The sequence below is a fragment of the Talpa europaea genome, assembly GCF_964194135.1.
Source record: "Talpa europaea genome assembly, chromosome: 10".
Lineage (NCBI taxonomy): Eukaryota > Metazoa > Chordata > Mammalia > Eulipotyphla > Talpidae > Talpa > Talpa europaea.
Genome location: NC_140077.1, coordinates 105,936,545 through 105,964,320, shown reverse-complemented (window position 1 = coordinate 105,964,320; position 27,776 = coordinate 105,936,545). Strand labels below are relative to the sequence as shown.

The following is a 27,776-nucleotide window of genomic DNA, read 5'->3' as shown; positions in this document are numbered from 1 at the left end:
ATGTCAAAAAACATCCAACACTTCCAGGATGGAAATTCAACTAAGAGGTTTTTAGCTATTCGTTTTTGGATTTGGGTTTGCTTTTTTTTTTAATGAATAAACGTACTGAAATTTTTGCTAAAGATAAAACAAAAATTAGTCATCCGCTTAGTGAGAAATATTCATTGACTGCATATCACTTAATAGACTCCAAACTACAATTTAGATGTTTCTCATATGGATCACCGCAATAGCCTTGCTACTGCTCTTTTTTTTTTCTTCGATCTATCCTAAACATTTCTGCCAGGTATCATTACAAAACCCAAATAACAATGGCTTCCTGGTGTCTTCAGATAAAAATTCCAATATGCTAGCTTAGTTATTTTATGATCCAGATGCCCAATTCTATAATTCTAATACAACTAAACACACACATGTGAATATCATACACATACACACACACCTCTTCCCACATTACAAATTATTCAAATATTCCATTCCCTGTATTTAGATTGCCTTTCACACACATCCCCCAATTTATCCATAATCCCCAATTTTCTAATGTCTAGATGAATAATCCTACACATCCTTGAAAATACATCTCAACAATCATGGTCCCTGAGGAAATTTTGCCTAATTTTCCCATACTAAATTATGAAACCTTTCTCTTTTTTTCTCAATCCTTCCTTAATAACCTGTAATCAAATACTTCTAGGACAGAAATTAGCATAAAGCATTATAATTACAGGTTTATTTTGTTTGCAATACTTGTTTGTGAGCACCTATCATTATTTACTGAGTTAAGAATTTTAGTGGTATGTAATATCAAACAAAGTTATCAAGACCCTTTGTTACATTTTTTGAAACATAAACAAAAGAGGCTATATTCCCAGTTCAAATCATTTCTGCAGTGATAAAGTGAGTCTCCTAGCACTGGCCAGAACACTGAAGAAACATTCCAAAACAGTAATTGTGTATAGAATGCCATTTACAATGGAAGCCAATCATATTTTTTACTCTATACCTTAGGTCTTAAATTAAATTAATCCAAAATCAACTGCCACAAACAGACAGTAAGTGGTACACTCATCAGGTCCTTATTTTACTTTTAATTCTTTAACTATCCTAAATCTATTTTCTCTCTTATATCTTTTTTATCTCTGTCTTGTCTTTGGTTTTCATTCTCTGTTAATGAATTTCCTTCCATTGAATTCTTCTCGCTCTACTCTTTAAATGTAAATCTTACCAACTTTCTCCCCCTCTACAATTTCTCATGATATTACAACAGAAAACTAAATTTGTCCCCAATTTTAAGACAGGATTGTGACTAAGAGAGATAATATAAAAACCTTACTTTAATAACTGGGTCTACAAATATAATAGAACTTTATAGGAAGCCCAAATAATTATCTTCCATTTGCTAAAAGAATCACCAGCTTACTTTCGTCAAACTCAAGTCTAACTTATGGAAAACTAAACACCAGAACTTTATCATAAGCATTTAACCATGAAGGAAATATAATTATAGACTTTTTTTTAACTTTTTTAAACTTTTTATTTAAATTTTATTTTTATATTCCCCATATAATTACAACCCCCTTATTTTGACCCCAAGCCCTCCTTTAGCTTCTGCACAGCAAAAGAGACAATAACAAAAACAAAGAGAAACCCCACCAACTGGGAGAACATTTTTGCACATAACACTAATGATAAAGGACTGATCACAAAAATCTACAAAGAGCTGATGAGGCTCAACAAAAACAAAGAAAATAATCCAGTCAAAAAATGGGCAGAAGAGCTAAAAAGAAACTTCTCTGAAGAAGAAATGCAAATGGCCAACAGGCATATGAGAAAATGTTCAACATCACTAGTAATCAGGGAAATGCAAATCAAAACAACAATGAGATACCATCTCACACGAGTGAGAATGGCACATATTAAAAAAACTAGCAACAACAAATGCTGGCAAGGTTGTGGAGAAAAAGGAACTCTCCTGCATTGCTGGTGGAGTATAGACATATTTTTAATATTCAATTTGAGCTTTACTACATTATAAGCTGCAAAAAAAAAGTAACTACAGCACCCAGAAAATATCAATTACAATGGCACAAATACAAGAGAAAGGAATAGATGAATAAAATAGTTTACCTTCCTTCATTGACAAGTTCAATAAAAGCAAGTCCTGCATTCTTCTGAATAGAATTCTGCCACTCCTAAAATAAAAAAGCAAAAATAGCTGAATAAATTTCAAGCAGTAGTTAAATTTAAAACAATAATTATAAAAAAAACCCATATAAATTTCAAATCTTATCTCTTAAAGAAAAAGTTGGTTTTTTAAATATGTTTACCTACTCAATATAGGCCCAGGAACATATAAATAGCTTGCATTTAAAAAGGAAATAAGTTAGCAATAATTTTGTTTTATATAAACTAAATGAGCCTCTGTATATATGTATGTACTTTTTTCCCTTCATCATTAAACTCCAAATTAACTGAAAGAGTTGAAGTTGAAAGGAAGGCAGCAAAGACAACCATGGACAGAGGTTTTTCATATAGTTTCTTTAAAAACAGAGCTGTATTAACCCAAATGAGAAAAAAACACAGAATAGCTTAAAGCACATTCTACCACAAAAACTGATTAATGTACAAGACCAGTAAATCTGGCTAGATCACTTTCCAGTTAAAAAGGTGTACTGTTACAAAAAGAGGATATATTAATTACCAAAAGATTATATAAACCTATTCACTATATTCCTTATGTATAAGCTTTCCATTTAAAAGTCAACAAAGGAAACTAACCAGTAGAGTATGCAAACATTACTTTTTAAAGTCATCTCAAAGTAAAAGAAAAAAAATCCTCATCTCAAAAAATAACTAAGTGTTAATCCAAAGCAGCTAGGCCTGATGGATTGAAATGTGGCTAGATTTAAGAAAAGCCAATAAATGTGTGTTTGTCTACATATAAACCTTTTTTTTTAATCTGGAAATAAATAATTTTATGCTCCTTAAAACTAAGGAGCCCTATCTACATATATCCCCCAACTGATAATGTTTTTGTTCTTTTATAAAGCTGAAAAGACCACACTGGGGTAAGACATAGCTCACCATAAGCCACAGTAATACTTTTTGATGAAATACCTTTATTTTTCTTTTAAGATTTATTTATTTATTTATACAAGCACTGGGTACAGTCAGAAGCGCGGGAGGGTGAGAGAACTCACCAGAGCCAGAGCAGGGAGCAGAGCAGGCAGAAGGACCGAAGTACACTGCTGAGGCGAGCAGCGGGCGGCAGGAGAGGTCTGCGCGCCATGTGGGACCCTCCTCTGGTGGCCGGGGAGCAGCCGGGGATCAAACTGGCGCTGAAGAGGCTGCGGTCAGCTTCGCAACCCAGCACTCAACTGCTGCGCCACCAGGGAGGCCCTGATGAAATACCTTTAATCTAATTTCACCCCTGATGACTGCATGACTGCTTTGTTTCATTCCAAATTCTTAATTTTTTTCAGCATCTCCTTCCTTTGCCTTCTATTTTCTTTTTACCCCCAATTTTGTTCTACTTTCCTTTGCATGTTGGAAAACCTAAGGAACTCTTGAGACTACAATGGCTGCCAAAGGCTTAATTTTGTCATTTGGTTCTATTTCATGAATAATCTTAGTAAGAACATACTAACAAAACATCTACTAACAATAGTAGAATTTCACTACATCACAGAATGAAAATTAGATATAAAGTCAGACATATGAGAGTAGTAATTGATGAGATATGCAAGAAAGAATAAAGCAATGTTTCAATAATAAATAAGAAATCATGAAAACTACTTTCTCAAACTGATTCTAACAAAGTATATACTTGGGCAGATCACTTCAAATATCTAGGTCTAAGACATCCCCTGAGAAAATTTCTTCAGTCTGTATTAATTTATGATACTCTAACAATTTTAAAAGTAGTCACTTAAATAGGTCTGCAATATACAATTTCTCAAAAGTCACAATCCACCTAAACTGAAACAACAAAATAGAGATCATACATTTTTTCACTAGGCAAACCAAGTTAGGGGTAAACAGAAATACCTTTTTAATTTAAAATCCTTTTCCTTCCAGTAAAATGAAATACCATGCAGTAGAAGGAAAGCAGTCAAATTCAAAATAAGCATATATCCCTCAAAGAACATGTGTCGCACCCTCCACTCTCAGATTTAAGAAAAGGAACAGAGAAGAAGAGCAGAAACCTCAGGTAAATTTTTTGTTCTTGTTACAAAAGGTCCCACAACTTAGTTCCCAAGCACAGCAGGAGACACCGAGTCTTACAGATAAGTCCTAACCCTAACAATGTGCAGGAACAGAACAGATGTAACAGCAGGTGAACCTAAAAGAGTCTCATAGTAGTTCATAACACAGGAAAAGTCAGAAAATTATCCTAGAAAGATGGACAAATAGCTGAGGCTTTGGGGGATGAGAACACAGCTGTGACCCATGCTCAGAGATAGCAGAGAATCAGAAGAGACTATGACGCCTCAAGGGATGCAACAGTCCAGGAGCAGCCGCACACGTTCACTCCATGGCTACTGACATCACAGCACATCAGCCTCGCACATTACTTGGAAATCTGATATAGCACAAGTGTGTAAGGACACAAGACCTTAAACTGACTGAGTTTTCACTCAGATCACTTATTTGAAGGAAAATCTTAAAGTGAAAACTAACTTCAGTAAGAAGAAAGTTTGAAAGTTACTTTTTATGCTAGTAAAAAAGAAATCAGGAAGAAAGGCAAGAGGCTCTCTTCTATATATTTCGTTAGATCAGACATTTATGTCTTAAAAAGCATTTATTAGTATTTTTCTCAATCGACTTTATGTGATCAAAAACTGCAACAGGTGGTTTTTATTATCTGTTATACAAAACTCTAAACTACACATGGATAAAACAGATAACAACAGAGACTCAAATTTTAAGTAGATAGTTTACATTGTTTTTATTCTCATTTATATAGAAAAACTGACTTACATATGAAATGTAAAATTATGAAGTGTGTTACATTTAAATTTCACAAAACTTTAAACAACATGATGTAGGTCAGATAGAAAATTAGAGTAACTACAGAAAATTTACCACCTAAACATTTTTAAGAATGAACTTAACTTGGTATGTCATACAAAATATTTTCTCCTTTTACAATAAAACCAAATTACACATGAAGGGACATAAGGAAGTGGAAAAGTCCCATTTTCTATAAAATCTCAGGGCAAATTTACTATTACTTATACATTAGGAGTCTTGTTTTCCAATCATCTATAAACCCATATGTGCTAAGTTACACTAACTGCTATCTAATCACTCAGAATAAAATGTTTTTCACTAGTTAAATTAATAAAACAGACAAAATGGAAAATGACATGAAAAGATAAATCTTACACTTTCAGATACTATTATAAAATTCTCATAATTCTCATGTATATTGAATTTTGTCCATTATCCATTCCAACTATAAATTATTAACATTTAATAAAATGTCACACACCAGATACATAAATATGCTGAAAGGTATACACTGAAATATACTGAAAGGAATAACCCAGATAAAAAGAATTTGAAGACCATGAGAACAGAAAATCTTTTTAGTAAACCTAACTATCACGCAGTCAACAAATTTTCTCCAAACTGAAACATTTTCTATAATCCTTAAGGAAGCCGCCAAAACTGAAAAAAGAATTGATCATATCATCTTAAAGCATTTTTCTCTACTTCTGAGAAAATTATCAAAGAAGGTGTTAGTCTAAACAATTTCATAAACCACAGCTCAATATAACCTTTACTAAGTTTTAATAGTTGAAAGCTTAATGGTTTATCATCTTTCATGATCATTTCAATATTTCATCACAGTATTTACAATTATATAGTGATGCAAAATGCATGGTATGTTTAAAGGTCTTGGTTATTCTTTTCCCAGAGGTATTGGTGAAAAACACGTTAAAAGCCTCAAATTCAACCACTAATGCAACTAAGTAATTTCAAAACACATTTCAGCACTTTGGAGAGGAAGGACTCAAAACAAACAACAGAGTCAATAATTTCATACCTGTACTAGGCTGTATTTAATTGACTATCACTTCCGAAGCTTATAATTGTTGAGTAGTCAATATTTAGTAAAATATATTCTTACTTTACTAATGCCCTTAAGTCATAAGACAACACAGTATATATTCATGAAATCTCTTAAATAAACAGACTTCTATCAAATTTCAACTAGAGGCTTTTGAGTAGCCAATCTTTTTAGTGTTGGGGTTAAAAACTGACTTCATCAACCAGGCTATATCTATTCTTCTCCATTGCCAACAAATAAATGTAGATAAAAATGATTACTGCTTAATGTTCTATATATAATAGTTTATATTAATGTAACTCTAACTTCTTTAACACAAAATTGAGTTTTCTATAAATTTGATAATTTCCTACAACATATTTTAGTCTTGAATGCACTACATGCATATACAAACTTTTAAAAGCAATTCCCAAATATTATCATGTTCTAAAATGAAAACTGAGCCACAAATACCTAGACAAACTATATATACTCTATTCTGCCATCTTTTATTTATTTACTTTTTTGGGCCAAATCATCAATGTCAACATTAAATGTAGTATCGACTTTTTATTCTAATAGGCTAAATAACCAGTAAACTATCTTTAATCTTAACCAAAAAAAAAAAAAAGTATAAAATGAGGGGTGTCAGATTAAATAGAAGGTGATAAAAAAGACATTACATGAAGGCGAATAAATTTTTTCCCTATAATCTGGAGGGAAATCAAGTTGAAGAAACACAGAAATGATTGCTGAAGAATCCTAGAAAGAACCCAGTGTCAAAAACTGAAAGCACAGAGCAACTATGAGGACTGTGGAAAGACAGGTATGAAAATAGTTTGTATGGGTGAAAGATATGTAGAACACACAAAATCTCAGATCCTCTGCCCATATTGCATACCATCCCCACCATGATAAAAGATGGGAATTTTATTCTTCAGAGGAAGAAATTTCTGGACACTGAAAAAGTACTGTGTAAAGAAAGAAAGAAAAAGAAACGAAACTGAAAGTATACTTACTAACCTATGAAACTCCAAGGAATAACAGAGGAGTTTATTCTCAAAAAAAAAAAAAAAGAGAGAGACCATGATTAAAATTAAGAGTCTGGCATATATATAGGTCCAAAAGGTTTTCTGTTCATTACACTAACATATGAATAGACAGCAAGAGTCACCAATCATTAGAGGAATATGTGAATGACAGACACCAAAGGAACCCGCAGAGGGGAAAAAGATTCACAGAAAACAGGTAATAAAGTTAAAACAGCAGGGAGAAGAAGATTAAAGCATAATTAATACCATCAGAAAGAAAAGCTTTTATGCAAAAAAATCAGCACAGGGATATTGTTTTATTTATTGGTATATCTTTGCCTATGTATAAGATTTCTCCGGAGAAACAAAATCAATACGATGAAGATACATATTTTTTAAGAAACTGGTTCACACAATTATGGCAGTTGACACATACTAAGATCTGTGAGTAAGTCTGCAGCTGGAGATGTAGGAGAGCTGACAGCATAGTCCTACTCCAAGTAAAAAGCATAAGAAACTGGAGAACCAATGGTGTAGTTTCCATCTGAAGGTCAAGAGACTCAAAACCTAGAAAGAGCCATTGATTCTGTTCTGGTTTAAAAGCAGGAAAAAGCTAATGTCCTGTTCTAAGGCTTGAGTCAAACAGGTAGAATCCTCTCTTACTTGAAGACAGTCTGCCTTTTTACACTAGTTACACCTGGAACGGACTATATGAGGTCCACCTGTACTACACCCACTCTACTACACCCAATCTACTGACTTAAATATCAACCTAATCCAGAACACCCTCACAGGAAAACACAGAATATCTGACCAAATTTCTGGGCGTCTCATGACCCTATCAAGTTGACACGCAGATCTAAAAAAAAAAAAAAAGTCTTAGAAAATGCTCTTAGAAATTAAATGTATCAGAGGGGTAGGAACTTAGAGGGGAAAAAGCACAACGGACTATTGTGGTGGACTATGGGAGATTTGGTAGCAGGTATCCTAAGGTGGCAATATCTGATTGGGATAATCCTAATGTTAGCACAATTAAAAGAATAAATACCAAATAATTATTTTAAAAAGAAATTAACCCCTGAACCACCAGGCCTTCCTGGTGGTTCAGGGGTTAAGTCTCAGCACTATCACCTCTATGTCCTGAGTCTGATCCCGGGCCTGGCAGTTAATCCACATATGATACAGCAGATCTTTCCTGTCTTGCTCCCTGCTCCCCTTAGCAATGCATTTCAGTAGATCCGCCTATTCTACTCACCACTCTGTCTCTGGTGAAGTGTCTCATCAACCCCCCATACCTTTGGCCTGGCCTACATCTCAGTTCTTCCATGCAAAAACAAATTAATAAAATCTTTTTAAAAATAAAAAAGAAATTAAATACATCAAATAAAAAATTTTGGAAGATGCTGAGGAAGGCTTAGAGTATAAAAGATTAAATAAAACAGATGAAAATTAGACAATTTTTTTTTGAAAATTAGAAAATTAATCCAGAGTTTGTCTAACTAAATGAGAAAAACAAATTAAACTTCTATAGAAATAATTCAAGAAAATTTTTCCAAACAAAAATATATGCTTTCTTAGACTAAAATGGTCTACATAAAATAGCAAAGACAATGAATTTCAAAAGATCTTTCCATATCATGGCATAATTCAGTAATAACAATTTTTAAAATCAGAAAAATACTAAAAGCTACCAAGAAGAAAACAACTTGGACAGTAATTTTCAATCTCCAATACTAATAGCCAAACAAGCTATAAATCAAGTTTAGAGGTTTGTTAATAAATTTTTTCATACAAGCGAGGACTTAAAACTTTGACCCCTCATGCATTCATTCTCAAGAAATAATGATGTGCCTCATCAAAATTAACAGATATCCTAATATCATCCTCCATCCCTGTTATGCATGAATTTTTCTCTTGGCATACTGAGTACGACCAGATTTCTTTTGTGAAGTGTGTGGGGGACAAGGAGACAAGAAAAGTAGAATTAATGCTATCAGAAATTTAAAATCTCATGTAATGAAATCAAGGCAGGGCTATTGTTTTATTCATTACCCTGCTTTATTTACCTATAGTTTAATGCATTACTGTATTTCCTATATTAAAGCAGTGACTGGCACATATATGGTAAGTGATTGACAAATGTTGAATTAGTGTGTCTCTCAAAAAAAAGAAGGCCATTTGGGACACAGGAAATAGGTATTGCTGTTTAAAAGAGAGAAGAGGAAAATTCTAGGTGAATGGAAGAATCCTGCCAAGATGACAGCTTTCTTAGACCCAAAGAATAACCAATCCAGAGCAGAACAGGAAAACGGAGAATTCCAAGACTTTATCTTCAACAAAAATAACCACACCAATAGATAGCAGGGTTTTGTTTTTTTTTTAATGATATTGGTAGCTTTATGATTCTGACAGAAAATTTAGAAATAAATTTTTGTGAGTGCACAGAAATGCAAATAAACCAAAGGAAAAAAACATTAATTCCAGGAGAAAAAAATCAAAGTGTGAAAAACACATGGAAGGCAGACAGACAGAGAGGGAGGCAGGTAAGCATGGTCCACTGCAAATACTTAACATCATCACAGTAACATAACCCTAAGTACGGTTTCAACATAACAAGGTGACCATACTGGAAGCAAAAGAGCTTGTGCCACTGAAAGGGAGGTTAGAAGTACTCAATGACCGTCTTCCATGGAGGACATTAGGTAATGTCTAAAACACAAAAATCAAGAAACAGCTACTCAAGTGCACTTTTTAGAAACACGAAGGAAATCAGAATAAGTAACTGAAAGAACTGCATGTGATTCCTTCAGGAAAGTAAGAGTCAAGGGGGAAAGGGAGAACTGAAATAGGGATTTATCAGTTTAAATTTTGTACTGTTATTAGATCTGTAAAAAAATTTAAGTGTTTTCTTTAATAAGAATAAAATTTATATTAAAATACACTAAATTAAGAGAGAACAGAAAAATTCTAATTCATAAATATTTTCTAACTGAATAATAGGTATTTCAAAATAATTGTGAAATAACTCTAAGAAAATAAGCATTTAGGTTTTATAAATAATGATCTCAAAATGAAAATATAAATGCATCATAAGGATTTTAGTGTTTTTTTTTTAACCTAGAATCCTACTTCATACCAAAGGAAATTAACTTTACTGCTATTAACAGAAAAATAGTCTCCTTTCTAAGTACTGATCTTGGGATACAAACATGTTTTAAAGAAAGAAATGAAGAAATATTGAACAGAAACTTTAACTCATATCAAAATACTTTATTTTCCTTAGTAAAAAATATAAAAAGGTTTGTGCTCTTCAATGAGCGTCAATATATATATATTAAGATGTTAGCTTTCTAAGTCTTTATAAAATAAGTCGGTCTGATACAATTTATTGTACTATCAATTTCCTAACAGGTAACAGAAACACTATTAGGGGTTTAGGGAGGAGGCCACAGATGAGAGCGAAAATGAGTAGGGGGATAAATTAAACACAAAATTGAGAACCACGTAAGACTAAAGGTCAGAAGTAGAGAAAACTTGTTCATAGTAAAGATACAGTAATCTTAAGTGCTCAAAGTAAACTATCAAGAACTTCTCAACAGTGTTTGCACTTTGTGTCAGCACTCTCTCAACAGCACATCTAACACAAACTCAAGTAACCACATACCCTGAAAAGAATATAGCATAATAGGAAAGGACAGCTTTTACCCCATTGTCTCTTTAAGAGGTAATACAAATCATTACATGAAACAGCAAATTAAAATGCTGCCTCTTGCACAATTTTGGTTTCATTTATTTTGTGAATATAAACGACCAAAATGTATATATTTAGTATGTACAAATATCGTGCTCAGTTTATAAAGAAACGTACACACACACACACACACACACCCTTACAGGATTAAGAAAAAAGAGAAAAGAAATTCTATTTTAAAGCTGGATTAACAAATAGTTTTTTAAATTGCTTAACACATATTATTCAATCTGTACTATATGTAAGGATTTAAATATTGAGAGAATAACTACGGGCTTGCTACAAAATAAAGACCAGGAATTTAAAAATCCAAATGATTGAGATAACTATGCAACTGTGTAATTACCATATTGTTTTAAATTATTTGTAAATAATCAAAAAGACAACAATCCTTTGCTGTTACTATATTTAAGCATATATTAAAATATATTTGCAAATGTCTTTAAAAATCTGTTTTCAGACTTTTTCAGGAATTCTCCTATAACAATCCTTTGAATAACTTCCAAACAAATATCAATTTAGTCAGAAACTATCACTACTCAAAATAGAAGGCTTGATTTCAATAAAGGTGACAAAAGTTGCTCTCGTCCCTTCCAGCTATAAGCTCTTAACAGATGATCATCATTAAGTTTATATCAGGGCTTCACATCCAGGAGCTATATAAATGTGTCCTATTAGTACATGGTCAGTCTGTTTGGCAACTCCAGTTCTCCAGACATATGGCAATTGCTACCCTTTGAGGTCTGAAGTCAAGTCTTTAGGGAATCTCAAAGCCTGTACTGAAATTACAGGGAGTATTCATTAGAGACTGCTGGAGAGGAAACATGAAAGACTTCCATTAAAACTATATAAAACAGCTAATTATTTTTAAAAGTTTTCTGAGTGATCTAATGTACTCAGCTATAATAAAACGTATTTACCAGCTAAATTATTTTTAAAAGCACTGCTTGCAGGACACGGGATGCAAACAGCATTCTTCATGCCCCTACCTCAATATACCTAAAACTTTTCTTAAAAAAAAAAAATCAAGATTTTTATCATTAGAAAGAATGAAATTATGTTCTACTGCTAAATTCTCTCTACAGATCACTGCAAACATTTATGACATAAAGGTATTTTAGAAACAAAGTTCTGTTTTCTAATATTTTTTGAATATTATAGTCTGTTAAGCTCAGACAAGTTATTCTTTTTTAATCCAGTCTGCCTCTATTTCATTTTTATTCCATTTTAATCTAGTAGTAACAAAAAAATTATATGGATAAAATAATATAAATTATGAGTCAATCTATGGAATGTCATTTATTGGATATTACGGGAAATATATGAAGGTTCAAATATTAAAAATTAAAATAATTTCTATAAATTGACAGGAATTGAAAGCAATCTCACTTCATTGTTTTGTCAGGATTTTGAAAAACAAAAAAAGCATAATTATTTCCTAATTAACATTACCATTTTAACTTTCTGAATGTCTAAACACTTTTCAACTTGATAGAATGGTTATTTACTAAATTTCATATCCAAACAAATACTACAGTAACATATCAAAATAAAATGTTATATAAAATTCATTAGCTTGCCTCAATCATTTCTTGAATTTACATATATGTTGGCTTCTGACAGCCTAATTCCAAAAAGCAATTATAATCTCAATTCATATGTAAAAAGATAACAGAAAGCAAGTATGTTAAACCAGTTTAAAAGAATAAAAATCTAAAGAAAACAGATTACAAATGATTTATATGCATGCCTAGTGCTGAAGTTAATTACAAGTAACCTAATAAAATAGTGCCTTTATTATTGTACAGCAAGTAATAGCTCTAGATGTAAAAAGCAGAACTCTTTCTGGTGACTTTTGTATGCCCAATCCCACAGCACACAACATTAAGAATTAAACAAGTAGTAAATAAGGCATACAGAAAACAGCAGTTTTTAACTAAAAGCAGAAAACTCTCCTGCTGCTTAACCGTTTGGATTCTTCTACTCTGAATGGTAACCATTCTAAACTGATACTGTATGTATTCATGGAGTAAATTCTTATTGTTAATATAAGGTGAGAATTTAATTTCAATGTTGAAAGATTTATATAAAAAAATAACCTGAAAAAGTATCTCCATTAGGATCAAAAAAGGCATCTTTTGTGTTTATGCTATTTAATGTTAATTTCTACAGAATAAAATTCTCCAGACCTCATGTTACATCTATTTTAAAAAATTGGCCCTCATTTAAAACCTGTATTATTCAATATACATACACTGTGCACTACACTAACATGTTACAATTGTCTATAACCACAACATATAGCCAATAATAGTTGCTTAATGACTTTCCTGATGAAAGGAAGACCTTTCAGTCCAGACCCTCATCTAACTCTCAAATATTATCAATGAGCTTAATGACATATAAGCGGATATCAACTCTAAGTAAAATGCATAAGTTCTAAGTTATGCTATAGCTAACCATCATCATATAAGCCATTCTTTAATCTACAACACAACTGAAACAGTAATATGATGAAGTACTTGCTCACTTAACTTTGCTGGGTAAATAACTCAGAACTGATCAAACAAATAATCAACACTGAACGCCTCTGGTGGTACATTTTGTATCTATCAAATTCAGCTCCACTATAAACATATGCAACATTAACTTATTTTACCTTTTTTTTATGGATCAATAACTTTACAAATTGGAAGTTGTCTACTCAAGTATGGCAAAACATTTTAAAGGTAGGGGATCTCTGAATTTTCAACAATACCTCATTTTTCGTGTAACATTCAAATGCTTATTAATTTAACAGAGTTAGGTGAGCACAACACTAAGGACACAGTACTAAGAACACACAAAGATCTTCAAAACATTATAGATATGTTAATTTCCTGTGGCTGCTGTAAGAAATTGCCAAAAACTTGGTAGCTTAAAACACTAGAAGTCTATTGTATCACAGTTCTGGTAGTCACAAGTCCAAAATCAATTTCACCAAGCCAAAAGGAAGTTGTTTGCAAAGCTGCCTGCTGTCCTTGTAGACTCCAGAAAAAAGCTGTTCCTTGTCTTTTCCATTTCCTGGTAGCCTCAACAAAGCTCCTTGTCTTATGATGATGATGGTATCTATCTAGGCTATCAGGGCCCACCCGCACAATTCAGTATTACCTCCTCATCTAAATATCCTTAACTTAATCACACAAAACCCCTTTTCCAAATAATGTAACTTTCATAGGTGCCAGCAATTTGACGTAGGTTATCGTTGGAGAACCCATTTTTCATACTATCACACTAAGAAAAAATAAATAAACAGCAAACTGAAGAAAGTAAATTTTACTAACCAGTTAAAAAGAATTCAAAAAGATCAAAGAAAGAAAAACATGTTTTTAAAAGTCAGTATATTATCATAAGAGCTGGAAAAAGTTTTAAGCAAGTCAACATCTGCACCATGTGTTGGGTTAATGATTATTTACATCTTCAAGAAATTCAGCTTAATTACTAAGTATAAAGCCTACCAGGCTATAAGAAACAGAGAGTTGGGCAGTTGAGCTATGGATAGCAAGCAGCTATCATAAAGTGCAACTTCTACAAAGAGAAAAAAGCAATGCTAACAATGCCAATGTCCAAATAAGGAGTAATAAAGAGAGTGATAAGAAAAATCTTTTAAAAAAAAAAAATTCTCTTCCATTATTTCACTTTCTCATTGTTACTGACCAGCCTCCTTTAATCTTCCTTAACTTAGAGCAAACAGAATATTACTATTACAAATTAAACCAGTACTACAAAACATTTTGAATGGACATAAAATATGAGACAATTTTGAAAGAGTCAGAAAATGAGTACTATTTTTAGGTAAAGGGACAGCACACCTTTACTATGAAAAAAGAACAAAAAACAAAAATTAAATTTGCTCTCAATTTTTTGCTGATAACAAGAATAATCTGACAAACCATAGGCACAAGGTAATACAGCTGTTTTAATTAAATGCCTAGTGAGAGCTTGAGCTAATAGACAATTTTTAAAATTTCTTATATTGTTGCTCATTTTTAGACAGTATTTGATTTCTCCCCTCAGGTATAGTCCTGTAGTTCCCGCACCACAGTTCCTTGTGCTATTTCCTCCCAGCAGCCCCCACCCCGGGGTGGGGTGGGGGGGCCGCATTCCAATAACTAAGTTTTAAAAGATGAACAATTACCATAAAAAATAATATACTATTCATCTAGTATTCAGTGTACTACTATGCATTTTCATACTCACGAACTAAAACAGCCATTAGACACCTTGGAAATAAAGCTGAGAAGTTTGAAATTGGAAAGAGTAAATTACATTTTATCTTGGAGATAAAATTTAGAGACTCTCATAGAAAAGTAAGTTTGTCCTTATGTATTGAAGAAGGAAATGCCAGCAGGAAGAGAAAAAAGTTCATTTCCCTACCCAGGAATAAGCTGAATCAGAATCTGTAATACTTAGAGGTTTTTTTCAAATAACACCTGCTTCTATATCTTCCTCACTCCCCCATTCTGACTGCACGCAAGCTGAGAATAATCATGATCAGCAATTATTAAAGTTTTGATGTATTTGGTCAGAAAGAAAATTGATTATCAGTGAAATGGATTGTTATAAAAGGTTTTCTCAACTATGATAACACAAGAGGTTTGTTAAAAGTAATATAATATAAGTTAAAAGCACTGGGGTACACAAGAGATCCTTTAAAAAGCTTGAGTACTAATCCTTATAATGACATCAACCTCACTAGTATTCTGGTAACTGAGTTTCCCCAAAAAGACACACCATTAAAGCTAGACAGAAAATAGTGGAATCACCTTTGAAAGCTTATGGAAAATATCCATGTTATCCATTAACTCTGCCTACATGGGGAAGGCCAAAAACTCATCTATGAAATCTCTCCTAGTTCTAATAATCCATCATTCAAGAAGAAACTGGACTAGTCTGGGCACATAACTTGCAGATGGAATAGAAAATAATGGAAGAGATACTGCAAAAACTAATGATTAACTGAATTTCTGAGGCCAATAAATCAAATTAACTTTACACAAAATCAAATTAACTTTACACAAAGAGGCATTTAAAAATGGATTTTGTGGAGCCTCCCTGCTGGCGCAATGGGTTAAGATGCAGCACTATGAAGCTATCCGCAGCCACTGCAGCACAAGTTCGATTCCCCAGCCAGGGAGGTGACCCACATGGTGCAGCAGACTTCTCCTGACTCACCCACTGCTCCCCTCAGCAGTGTATTTCAGTCATTCCACCTGTTCTGTTCCCCACTCTGTCTCTGGTAAATCATCTAACCCCCACCCTGCACCTCTGGACTGTACCCCAGTTCTTGTATGCATGGATAAATTAAAAAATGGATTTTGTGTGCTGTTAATACTTTAATTCAAACTAATAACTTCTGTTTACAAAGTACTTGCTCTAAAGAATGTTGTACATCCTTTTACATAAATAACCTCATATAAACATCATTACACCCATTTCACTTAATTAAAAAAAAAGAATTTCAAGCAAGTGAAGTGATTTGCCCAATGTTAGATTAGTAAGTGATAGAAGGGTAAATATTCATTAAAATTCAAAATTCATCACAGTATTTTCCTGCCTCAGTCTCTTAAGAAGCTGTAATTGATAATGCATTTTTCCTTTCTCCTTTTGTTATCCATGGTGAAAATGAAACAGTCAGTTCTAGGGAGCCCACCTCCAGCAGTTGAGGAATTTACTATTTGAAAAACAAATAGCTTTTAGAGTTTTGATTCTTACTTCATTCAGGTTTAAATCAAAGTTCAAATTTTAGATTTTGTTATATTTGCATACATGCTTCTGTATGTTCATGTTATAAAATGACAGCTTGCTTGACTAAAAATAGTTGCCCAACTGAAAAAAAGGTTGGATGGAATTTATGTGCATAACCACTGTTCTACCCCAAATTATGTTATTACTAAGGTACTTAATAGCTACTTACCTCAAAGTCAACTGAGGCAACACTTAAAATAGCAAGTTAAAATTTGAGTTCTAAGATATAATTACTCTGAGTAAAATTCATTAAATCGTACACTATAATTCATGAAAGAATACAGAGTATGGAAATACAGCTGAGACTTCATAGTGTTTGCTATTAAACAAAGACAATCTCAGACTTTATGCTTTTAACTTATTCTTGCTGTAATATTTTAACTTCGGTGAGAAATTTTAATAGAAAAATAAGACTGAAGCAAAAACCGAACAATAACTAAGAAACAGACATGCACCCATATTCACAATTCTATTAAAATCAGAGAAAATTGCTGTGCTGTGATATTCCCATTCATATATTCCCCCTTTTTGCTAACACACCTCCTAACTCCAAATTTAAGAGACTAGTTGTAAAACAGTAGGATTCCAAATTAAAGCATACTTTATTTTCAGATGTCTCCATACTCATGGGCTGACTTCCTGTCAGGAAGAGTTCCATTTCACTGAATACCCCAATCAGCAGGGAACTTGCAGAATTAAGTGCCAGTTGATATTACTTTGTTTTGCATTTACCACCCTTGAGAATAATGTTCAAAGATCCAGTTATGTAGTCAGCATGGTATCATCCTTCTGACGAGACTGCCAAGCCACAGGGTGTACCGCCAGTTCCACAAAATTTACCTTAAAAGGTTGTGTTTTCAAAATCCTAGTGTGCTAGTGAATCAACAGGATGCCTGTATTTCAGAATAAATCCTGCATCTAAAGTTAAATTATGTTCCTCACTGGTTGTAACACTTTAGATTAATACTGGAAAGTTCTGCATCTAGATTCGAATAAAGACCAATGTTCACTAACCCATCAACTTAAATATTTTAATTTCAAAACTTAAAATACAGCACTTTCCTAATTTATTTTGTTTTTAATGTTTTTGCTATTGTTGAAAGACAAGTGGTTCAATTTTATAAAAAGCATTATCTGTTATAAAAATTTGAATCAGGCCTCCCTGGTGGCACAGAGGGTTGAGTGCAGCTCTGTGAAGCTGTCCACAGCCTCTGCAGCACTGGTTCGATTCCCGGTCAGCCAGGGAGATACCCACATGGTGTGGCAGACCTCTCCTGTGTCGCCCACTGCTCCCCTCAGCAGTGCTTTTGGTCTGTCTGCCTGTTCTGCTTCCTGCTCTGTCTCTGGTGAAACTTCTCACCCTCCCAGCTCTTGCATAAATAAATAAATCTTAAAAATAACAAAAATTTGAATCAACTGTAATCACAGATATCTTTACTGTATTACTATAAGATAAAGTAACTAGGCTGATTTCCAATACTTTAAAAATGTTAGTGCATTCATGGTGCGCAGACCTCTCCTGCCACCCGCTGCTCCCCTCAGCAATGTACTTCGGTCCTTCTGTCTGCTCTGCTCCCTGCTCTGGCTCTGGTGAATTCTCTCACCCTCCCGCGCTTCTGACTGTACCCAGTGCATGTATAAACAAAACAAACAAACAAACCAGCAAACAAATAAAGCATGCCTCTATAAAAAAAAAAAAAAAAAAATGTTAGTGCATTTAAAATTTGTACCCTCTCCAACTCCCATAGTCCTTTCATGCTTCAAAGATCTTTAGATCCTCCTTAGAGCTCAACTGTTTCTATGAGGCACAAAATTATATTTAATTCTAAGCATTTCAATGTGGAGTGCCTATGCTGACAGCATTTGCCAGATACATGAATAAAATTCAAGCAGCTCTAAAACTAGGTGATTGAAATTGAAGCCTACATTTTGATCCAGATTGATTCTCATTTATTTGCAATAAAAAAGTCATAATTTACATTCACTATTTTCTTTAAGTACATTCTAAGGCGGAAGGGTTTAACAATATGAAAAGTTTGAAGTATTAAACTATATTGATCCTGGTTGGACCATGCTACAATTAATCTGGCTTACTTCCGCTGGAAGAAGTAAGGTTACCCAAAAAATGGTTGATTAAGTTGCAGCAAAGTGTAATTATTTAATATACTTTGCAAGTAAAATCCTTTTTAATAATGATTTTTATTTTTCTTATATCTAGGACTTGACTGAGAGTCACCTCAAATCCTGGTTGTTTGGGTGGCTAAATGGTAACATGTGGGAAAAAAAACAGCTAGTGTATGACACAGTTGAGTAGTTATAAAGAGTCTTTGCAAATATGTTATCTATTTATTTAAAAAATATTTACTGAAAATTTATCTCATCTGACATTGCATCGAGTGGTATTTACATACAGATCAATTTCATTTTCTTTGGACCTCTTGAAGGACAAAGCAAAGTTCAATTATATTAATAATAATAATAATAACCTCATTGGTACAAAGATGGTCTGTTTTCTAAACTTTATGCAACATACTTGAAGAGAATAATAGAGTACAATTACCACAATACTACTAATAATGTAATTTGATTCAATCAATATAGGAAATATATATATCAACTGAAGTGAAAATATCCAAATTTATCTAGAAACAAGAAATTACCTCTTCCATAAATGCATATTTTTTCCACTTTCTGTCTGACATCTAATGTAACAGCAGCTTTTCCAAAATCATATTCTAAAAAATTATCTAGAAGCTTTACAGTTATAAAAATTATTGAGGGGCCCTCCAATAAATTTAATTAAATTTAAACCAACATTTTCCACACTTATTTTACCACCAAATGGTTTTTCACAGAACATCTATTAGCATCACACAGTACATACACAGGAATGTGCTCTACTGAAGAATTGGAGAATGAGAAGTGATCAAACAAGCACATAGCTACCACAATTTCCACCAAGGAAAGTTAAAGGCACTGGCCATATAAAGGAAAATCAAAGTTAGATAAATAGAGACTGATTAATAGCTTTTGTTTTCTCATTCCATGACTCCATTTCTTATCCCTGTGTCTTACATGTTCTTCTCTTCAAGATTTTATAGCATTCTAACTGTATTACAATTATTTGTCTCCATCACTAGACTATAATTTCCTCAAAAGGAGGAACTTACCTTAAAAGCATTCAACATAGGACTGCTAAATAAAAAGACAGGTATTACAGGGGCTTCCCTGGTGGCTCAAAGGGTTAAGTCTCAGCACTATAAGGCTATCTGCAGCCACTGCAGCATAAGATCGATCCCCGCCAGGGAGCTAACCCAACTAGAGCGGCAGACCTCTCCTTGTTAGCCCACTGCTCCCCTCAAGTGTATTTCAGTCGATACACCTGTTCTCCACTCCATCTCTGGTAAATCCTCTCACTCCCCTGTACCCTAGGTCTTGTATGCATTTTTAAAAAATAAATATTACAAGCAGGAATAAAGAGGAGGACTCAAGTTAGAGCAGATACATTCAACCAAAGCTCTGTATAAGCAATTGCATTTGAATTGAGTTTGGTAAGAACAAAAACCCTGCAAGTATAATCAATATTGCTACATTAAAAACTCCATACCATAGTATTTCCTTCTATGTGAAAAAAAATTGCATAAAAAAGTTAAAAGACATTTGTACTTCCAATAAAATTACATTCAAATTTTCTTTGTTGTGGTTGGAAAAATGATAATCTTTTCTTTTACTAGCTCAATTATTTCTTTTTAAAAGTCATACTATTATAGGACCTCCCCAGTGGCGCAGCGGTTGAGCACTTGGTTGCAAAGCTGCCCGCAGCCTCTGCAGCGCCGGTTCATTCCCCGGCCACCGGGTGAGGGTTCCACATGGAGTGCAGACCTCTCCTGCTGCCCGTTGCTCCCCTCAGCAGTGTATTTTATCTGTCTGCCTGTTCTGCTCCCTGCTCTGGTGAATTCTCTCACCCTCCAGCACTTCTGACTGTACCCAGTGCTTGTATAAATAAATAAATAAATAGATAAGCCATACTATTTTATTAATATGGAATAGTGAGTTTCCATGAAAAAGTTGAAGTGTACCCTAAATACAGCACACTGAGTATCTAAGCACACATTGAAAAGAACTTAATCTCAATTTATATTAATTTCTACAGTGAGTAAAACTCACCCATAAAACAGAAATTAAGTCAGTGGCAACCTGTTGCGTCAGGGGTGGGGCCTAAATGCAAAGAGGCACAGGGGACTTTCTGTACTAACAAAGTTATGTGATTGTGTTTATGTCAAAATTCATCAAACTATACATTTTAGATGTGTGCAGACACACTTGTATATAAATTATGCCTGAATAAATTTGTTTTTTAAAGAGTAAATCTGATAAAGGGAAAGTGAAAAAACTAAGACTATAAATGAACATGACTTCAGTATTCAGTAATACCAACAAAAGGTAACAATAAAAACAAACGGTATATTCGTAGTGTGGGGATAGCTCCAAAAATGAAAAAGACTATAAGGCAAGAGCCCAAAATACAGTGACTTATGATCAACATTACCTATGTTCATTTATTAATTAAATTATATAAATATCTGGTTGAAGAGTAATTATGCTAGATGTTGGAGATGTAAGAGAAAACAAGCCATAGTGTTTGCCTTCAAGACACACACAGTATATGGAAGAGAAAAACCACTGAATGAAATTTCTACAATAAGGATCCAGTGAGTGCTCTGGATAAATATTTCACTTAGAATTGTGGGGAAGACTGAAGTGAAAGAACACCTTCCTGAAGAGATGTGATTTAGCTGAGAGCCTAAATATTTATTTATTCTGTAAATATCCACTGCACAATCACGTGCCAAGGACTGTGTCTGGTTCTAGGTATACTATTCAATACAATAGGCGAAGCAGAATCATGAACCCCATAAAACCTAGAGTACAAAAACATTTTAAAAGAGCAAAAATATTTTAAAAGAGCAACAAACTATAACACATAGACTCTTTGTGGCACATTCTGTGATGGGTGGGCAGATAAGATGATCTGAGAAGAAAATTAAGCTGAGTTCTGAATGATGAGAAGAAGGCAACAATTAGTGACCAAATTTGGAGGGAAATTCCTGGGAAAGGAAAAACATACCAAGACACAAGAATACAATACCACATTTAGGTAGCTTTAAATAGTTCAGGATAGCTTAAAATCAGATATAAAACTAAAGTGGTAAGAATGAAATCCAAACAGTAAGAATGGTCTAATAATAAAGGACACCTTTGTGCCATGATAAAGAATTGGTTTGCCTTTTTCTTCCTTTGTAGTTCACTTTACTCAACACACATCACAAGTAAAAAAAAAAAAAAAAAAAATTATGAGATAAAGAGTAATAACATTAAGGTCATATACTTGAAAGGCACAAATTCAAAAAGGAAAAGTAGAAATAGAGAAAAATTATAAGAGAATAAAGAAAAGGAGCAACATTTACTATAAAGATTCAGGAAAAATTTTTCAAGCAGTAAAAAGTCCAACACAAAACTGACGTGAAAGAATAACAATGGTGACATTTGGTTCTTACTATGGAAACAGTTTTCAAATTAATAATTCAGCTATAGAAAGAAATATCTGAATCAAAACAACCTTGTATCATTGCCTTCACGTGAAGGAAACATTTCCCAAACCAACAACCATCTACACATTTTGATGTAAAATTTTTAAAGGAAAAAAATCATATTAACATAGTTTTAAATTAACTTTTGCTGCTAATTAATTACTCACACAGGATGCCAGGCCAGACTACATGATGCTTCCAGTTTTTCTATATACTCTATGCATTTCTGATAAATGGGAAAAGAATAGATGACCTGGCAGAAGGCTCAGACAATAATATGTGATTTACAGGACATGAATGCAGCTACCATAAGATTTATCTGACAGCCCTCTCCGATAGTGGACTGTTGAGTATCCGATGGAATGATTTCTAGTCTAGAAAGTCTACTACTGAGTAGCCATACACATTATTTATTTATTAGATGTTTTGGGTTGAAACCATTTTTAAATGATGCACTTCACAATGCACAGTCATAAATTTAACTTTAAACCCAAGAAGGGAGGTAGTGTTATTGGAATGTATGTCAGACTGAATTAGGATGAGCAACGCAATGCTTTTATAAAGTGGCCTTGAATGCAATGTCAATTCTTTCAAAAATGATATTAATGTCAAATGAGGAAGATACAAACACTTTACAAAATGCTAGAGTAATATCTGAAATGTTTACTTAACGCTTGTTCTAAATTCATATATATTTCTATAAGGTACATATACATACACGACAAATACTGGATATAAATATGTTACATGCTTATGAAAAGCTGAATCTGATAGAGAATTAAGAATTTGCTCCATTTTTTTCTGTGTATCAGAGAGTAGTTTCCTGAAGAATGGATAGCCTTATTGTAAAGAAGATTTAAATCAGGCTTTGGAGCCTTAATAGTTCTTGAATTATTTTATAGAGATTCCATATATGAATAAACCTGATGTAATTAACCATAAGTATATATTAACTTTACTCAAAAACCTAGTGATGAGTATCACAAGTTTCTCAATTCTAAAAAATATTTTGCTTTAACAATGTAAAAATATGTAACTGAGATAAATATTTGAACTAGTGTCTAATCAAACTATAATGAGTAAATACTGAAAATCACAGCCCTGGGTGGAGCTTTATAAAAATATATTTGAACTGTTTAATCTTAATGACTGCAAACCAAAGGCAAACATCTTCTCAGTACTTAAAGTTAAGCTGCACATTCTATTTTGCAATAAATACAGCTAATTTAAATACCTTATTAAAAAGAATGCAAAAAGAAAATACGTTTTGAATGGATTCAAGAAAAATAATCAGACATGGCTGACTGTCAAGAAATTAACAACAACTAATTTGTAAAGTTTTAAATCAAATTTGCAGATGTTAAGTTCATAAGCATATCCCGTTATTTATGTGATTAAAAAAAGAGTTTTTGACCTGATCTTTCGATCTTTGGCACTCGATCCTCTCCATCTCCTCTTAAAAAATTAATTAAAATTTTAGCAAGATGGTAGCTTTTCACTTCCCACCCTATCTCAGACTAAAAAAATTATCAATCAAACTCAGCCATCCCCACCCAGTATCTGCAAAATGTCGACTTCAAATTCAATTTCATATTTCTTAAGCTTTCATGTAGAAAAAGACAGTTCACTTCTTAACAAAATAAATCACTTTTGTGATTGCCAACCTGACCTCTTTGAATTAGGAAAATTCAAAGTGAAAAATGTAATTATCACCCCAGAACAATCTGTATACATCTGGAGCTAATTCTGGCTTCATTTTTCACATCATTTTTCACACTGTGCTACATCTTATAGAGATGCCAAGGAACTTTTGAAGAACTCATAAAAAATGTTAAGGACTTCAAATAACTAACAATGTATTTTATTTAAACAAAAACCTTGAGAATATGTGACTTTTGCAACTTACTCTACTAAGTGAGCTTCATATCCCATTTGATGGGATTAGTATTAAGCTGCACGTGACACACATGACAAATAGGTATATTACGTGTCATTCTTTATCTTTTCAGCTTCTAACATTCATTACATAATATACTATATTTGAAATAGTTTTCATGTATTAAAAATATATTCAATTCTTTTAAATTAAAAAGTAAAACTTCATTATCAAAATTCACCCATGAAACAATTATAAGTAAATTCATACTTCTGTGATGAAACATCCGAAATTACAAGCAATGCTTCTTTAAAGTAAGGGAAATTTCATATTGGTAATAGAAGGGCATATGATATTTTTCATCCAAGAAATAAATATGCACATTATTTCAACTCAAATGATTTAATGGGATCTTTTATCCAGTCAGTTTTTTAAAAAATGGAACTTTCTAAAGGAGATGATCAAATTATTAAGGAAAAAAAAAAAAAGACTCTCGCTAAATGTAAGAATAATAAGTCCACTAGAAATGTAACTACCCCTCACAAGTTCATTACAAAAAGCCATTAAGTGCAATCTCTAGGAGTAATTGTTCTTATTGCATTTTATTGACAATACATAGTATTGATTTTTCGCACCTTCTATGATTCTTTAATTTGTATTCATGAAATGTCCATCAACACAGTCTAAATAAATTTGGCAATATAGGCACTAAAATGAATAAATCGATGCAAAGAAACATTAATTCTGCATTATCCTTATTCGTCAGGCAAGTAAACCATAAGAGTTGTAAATGAAGGTCAAAGGTTTTGAAATGGGTCAGAACCCTTGACCTCTAGACCAATACCCTTCCTATTAAAAAAGGCTATTTTAAAGTTTTAAGTAGGGGAATTTACTACCAGCAAGATATCATTTTTAAAAGACTACAAAGAAAACTCTCAATAAAAGCATTCATTTGTTTAATTACAAAACAGAAAAGAAACATCACAGGATACACAACCTTTATGTTTTTAAGAAAATCAGTGAAGTTTACCTTATGAGATATAAGGTTTCTGAACTTTGAAAGTAATATTTTTGCTTTTAGAAATTTGTTCACCACATTTTATTATCATGAAGGCTGCCATATTTTTGTTGTTTTCTCCCCAAATCTACTCTATGTCAAAAATAATTAGCAATGACAAGAATTCAAAATTATTTATCACTCATTTTATAACCCCTGCACAAAAGGAAGTAAACCCATTATTCCCAGGGGATTCAGAGTGGCACTCTACAAGGTATAAAAATAAATCTGTTTCTATAACCTTAATATACCCTCTAAAGAAGTCTAGCCATCTCTATCAAGATCATCTGATCTGGATTTTTTTCTTTAATATGACTCTAAAAACCTCTGTTTCTTATTTGTCTACATGAGTTTTCTCAGACTCACTTTAAAATCTTCTGCTTCAAAATCAAAGCCAAGAAGTAGTCCTTTTGCAATACATATTATTTTAAAGCTGCATACTCAAAATTCTATTACGGTTTAAAAAATCTAAAAACTCAAGTAGAACTTCCTTGCAAAATAAATTCATGCGAGAATTACATTCAATTAAACTTTTATTCATGGAACTCACCTGAGAACACAGTAGCATAACCAATTCCACAACTGAGCTACTAGACTTCATGCAAACAAGACCTAAAGAGAATTAAAAAAAAAAATACTAAGTAAAATGCAAATATGAGAGATTCATTTTTTTATACTTTGTCCAAATTGATTTTTAAAATAAAATTTAACATCTTGCTAAAAACCAAATCGTAAGTGTACACAAGATGCTCTTCAATTACTTTTGGCATCAAAACTACCATCATTTATAAACTATTTCATTCAGCTTTCAAAATACTAAAACATTTATTACAACTTCATATATAATGACATTTCATAATACTCGTAGAAATGTGTGTAACATATGCCATATTGATCAATATCATCTACATTTTGTTTTGGAGAGAGCGGATTGTTATACATGCAGAGAAGGGAAATGGCTCCCTGACCTTTGCTTTCTCCACCACACTCTCTCCCTTCAACCTTCCAGCTATCAATCAAGTTTCCATTTTGTTTCATGGCAGCAGACATCCCAAACACTCTTATTAGTACCTTGACCTGTGACCTCACACTAAACCTTAACAGAAGTGCAAGTCGTTGTCTGCTACATATTCTGTATTTCTTATAAATTCATTTACATTTTCTCTTTTATGTTTCATTTTGGTTCACCAAAAATATCTCTGGAAGGAACTTGTATATAGTTAATAACCTATCTGAGGAATTCTTGACTTTTAATTACCAACAAAACCTAAAGTATTTCATTCAAAGATTTTATAACTAGAATCATTAAAAAGCAATGTGAACAATTAAAAGTACTAAAACATTAAATCAAAAAATTAAATTTTTAGTCTATATTTTTCTAAGCAAATCCAAGTTTAGGATCTTGGATGTAACAACTAAAATAACTTCCTTACACACCCTACAGATACATAGTACCTTTTTTCTTTCTCCCCATTTAAAGCCCTTGCAGTCATCCTAGCCTATGCTATTGCCTTTCTTTAATCTTCTTCGGTAGTTAGATCTCCCTTTCTCTTTTAGTCATAATGTCTCATACCTACTGATGGCTCATGTTGACATTCTGTAGCCTTTCAAATAGCATTCAAGTTAACATGGTTGTATACTGGCTATTCAAAAACACTAGCTCAAAAAATACATGCCCTTCCATGTTCATTATAGCATTATATACAACAGCTAAGATTTGGAAACAACCTAAGTACCTATGCACAGATAACTGAGTAAGGAAGATGTGGCATATACACACACAATGAAACACATTCCTCACACTTCAAATACATAAATTATACATAAAAACTTGATTTTATAGCTATTTTTACAAACATAGTCCAATGGACAAGCACTATTCGAGTATAGATGAGAAAATTACAAGATGCTCCCTGTTAGCATTTTACCGGAATTTATCAGCCAAAAATTTGATTCTCAATTCAATTTTGTTCAATAATCTAGAATTTGCAAGATTAGTATCTTAAAGTCCCTGAGATAATGCTATTTTGTTGGATCTATTATAAAATTCAGATACCAACTAAAAAGCAATGATGTCTTGCTATACTGAAAGGCTATAATTAACACAACCATTTTATGGCAATAAAATGAAATATAGTTTATAAACTGTCATACCACTAAAAAAAGTTTGATATTTTAAATAAAAATTAAGGAGCAGTATTGGATTTTTTAATTCAATTCCTTTCAAATTGCATTACTTCATAGATCAAATAGTCTAAGGCTAAACAAATTATATCCTTCAGAAGATAGTCTACCCCTATCTTCATTAAATATTTCTAAACCTGAATTGATTTTGTCAAATAAATTCAATGCTACTTAACAATATGAAAATAAGGTCATTCATCATCAACTGGATATACATCTAAAACAGAGATCATAATGAAATTCCTGTTTTAGCTAAAGCTTCTTATAAACAGCATTTTTAAGAGTCAAATACAAGTACGGACATCCCACAGTCAACACTCAAAATAGTTACCGTAACTATCAACCCCCACACCTTACATCTCTATTTTATCCTTATTTCTACAAAAGAAGAGCTTTTTCACAAGATTAAAAAAAATTCCTTAGAAGCAAATCTAGTGGCTAACA

At 32.7% G+C, this 27,776-nt stretch overlaps 1 protein-coding gene across 3 annotated transcripts in view; it reads right to left on the bottom strand.

Moving 5' to 3' along the window:
* Positions 1–27,776, bottom strand: part of LRBA (LPS responsive beige-like anchor protein) — a gene marked incomplete at both ends in the record, with an annotated part of 477,161 nt that overhangs the window by 320,760 nt on the left and 128,625 nt on the right. For all 3 annotated transcript variants that reach the window (XM_084246225.1, XM_084246226.1, XM_084246227.1), the window contains 2 exons: positions 2,128–2,192; positions 25,699–25,760. In XM_084246225.1, the coding sequence (XP_084102351.1) occupies positions 2,128–2,192; positions 25,699–25,760 (127 nt within the window). The remainder of the gene's footprint in view (positions 1–2,127; positions 2,193–25,698; positions 25,761–27,776) is intronic.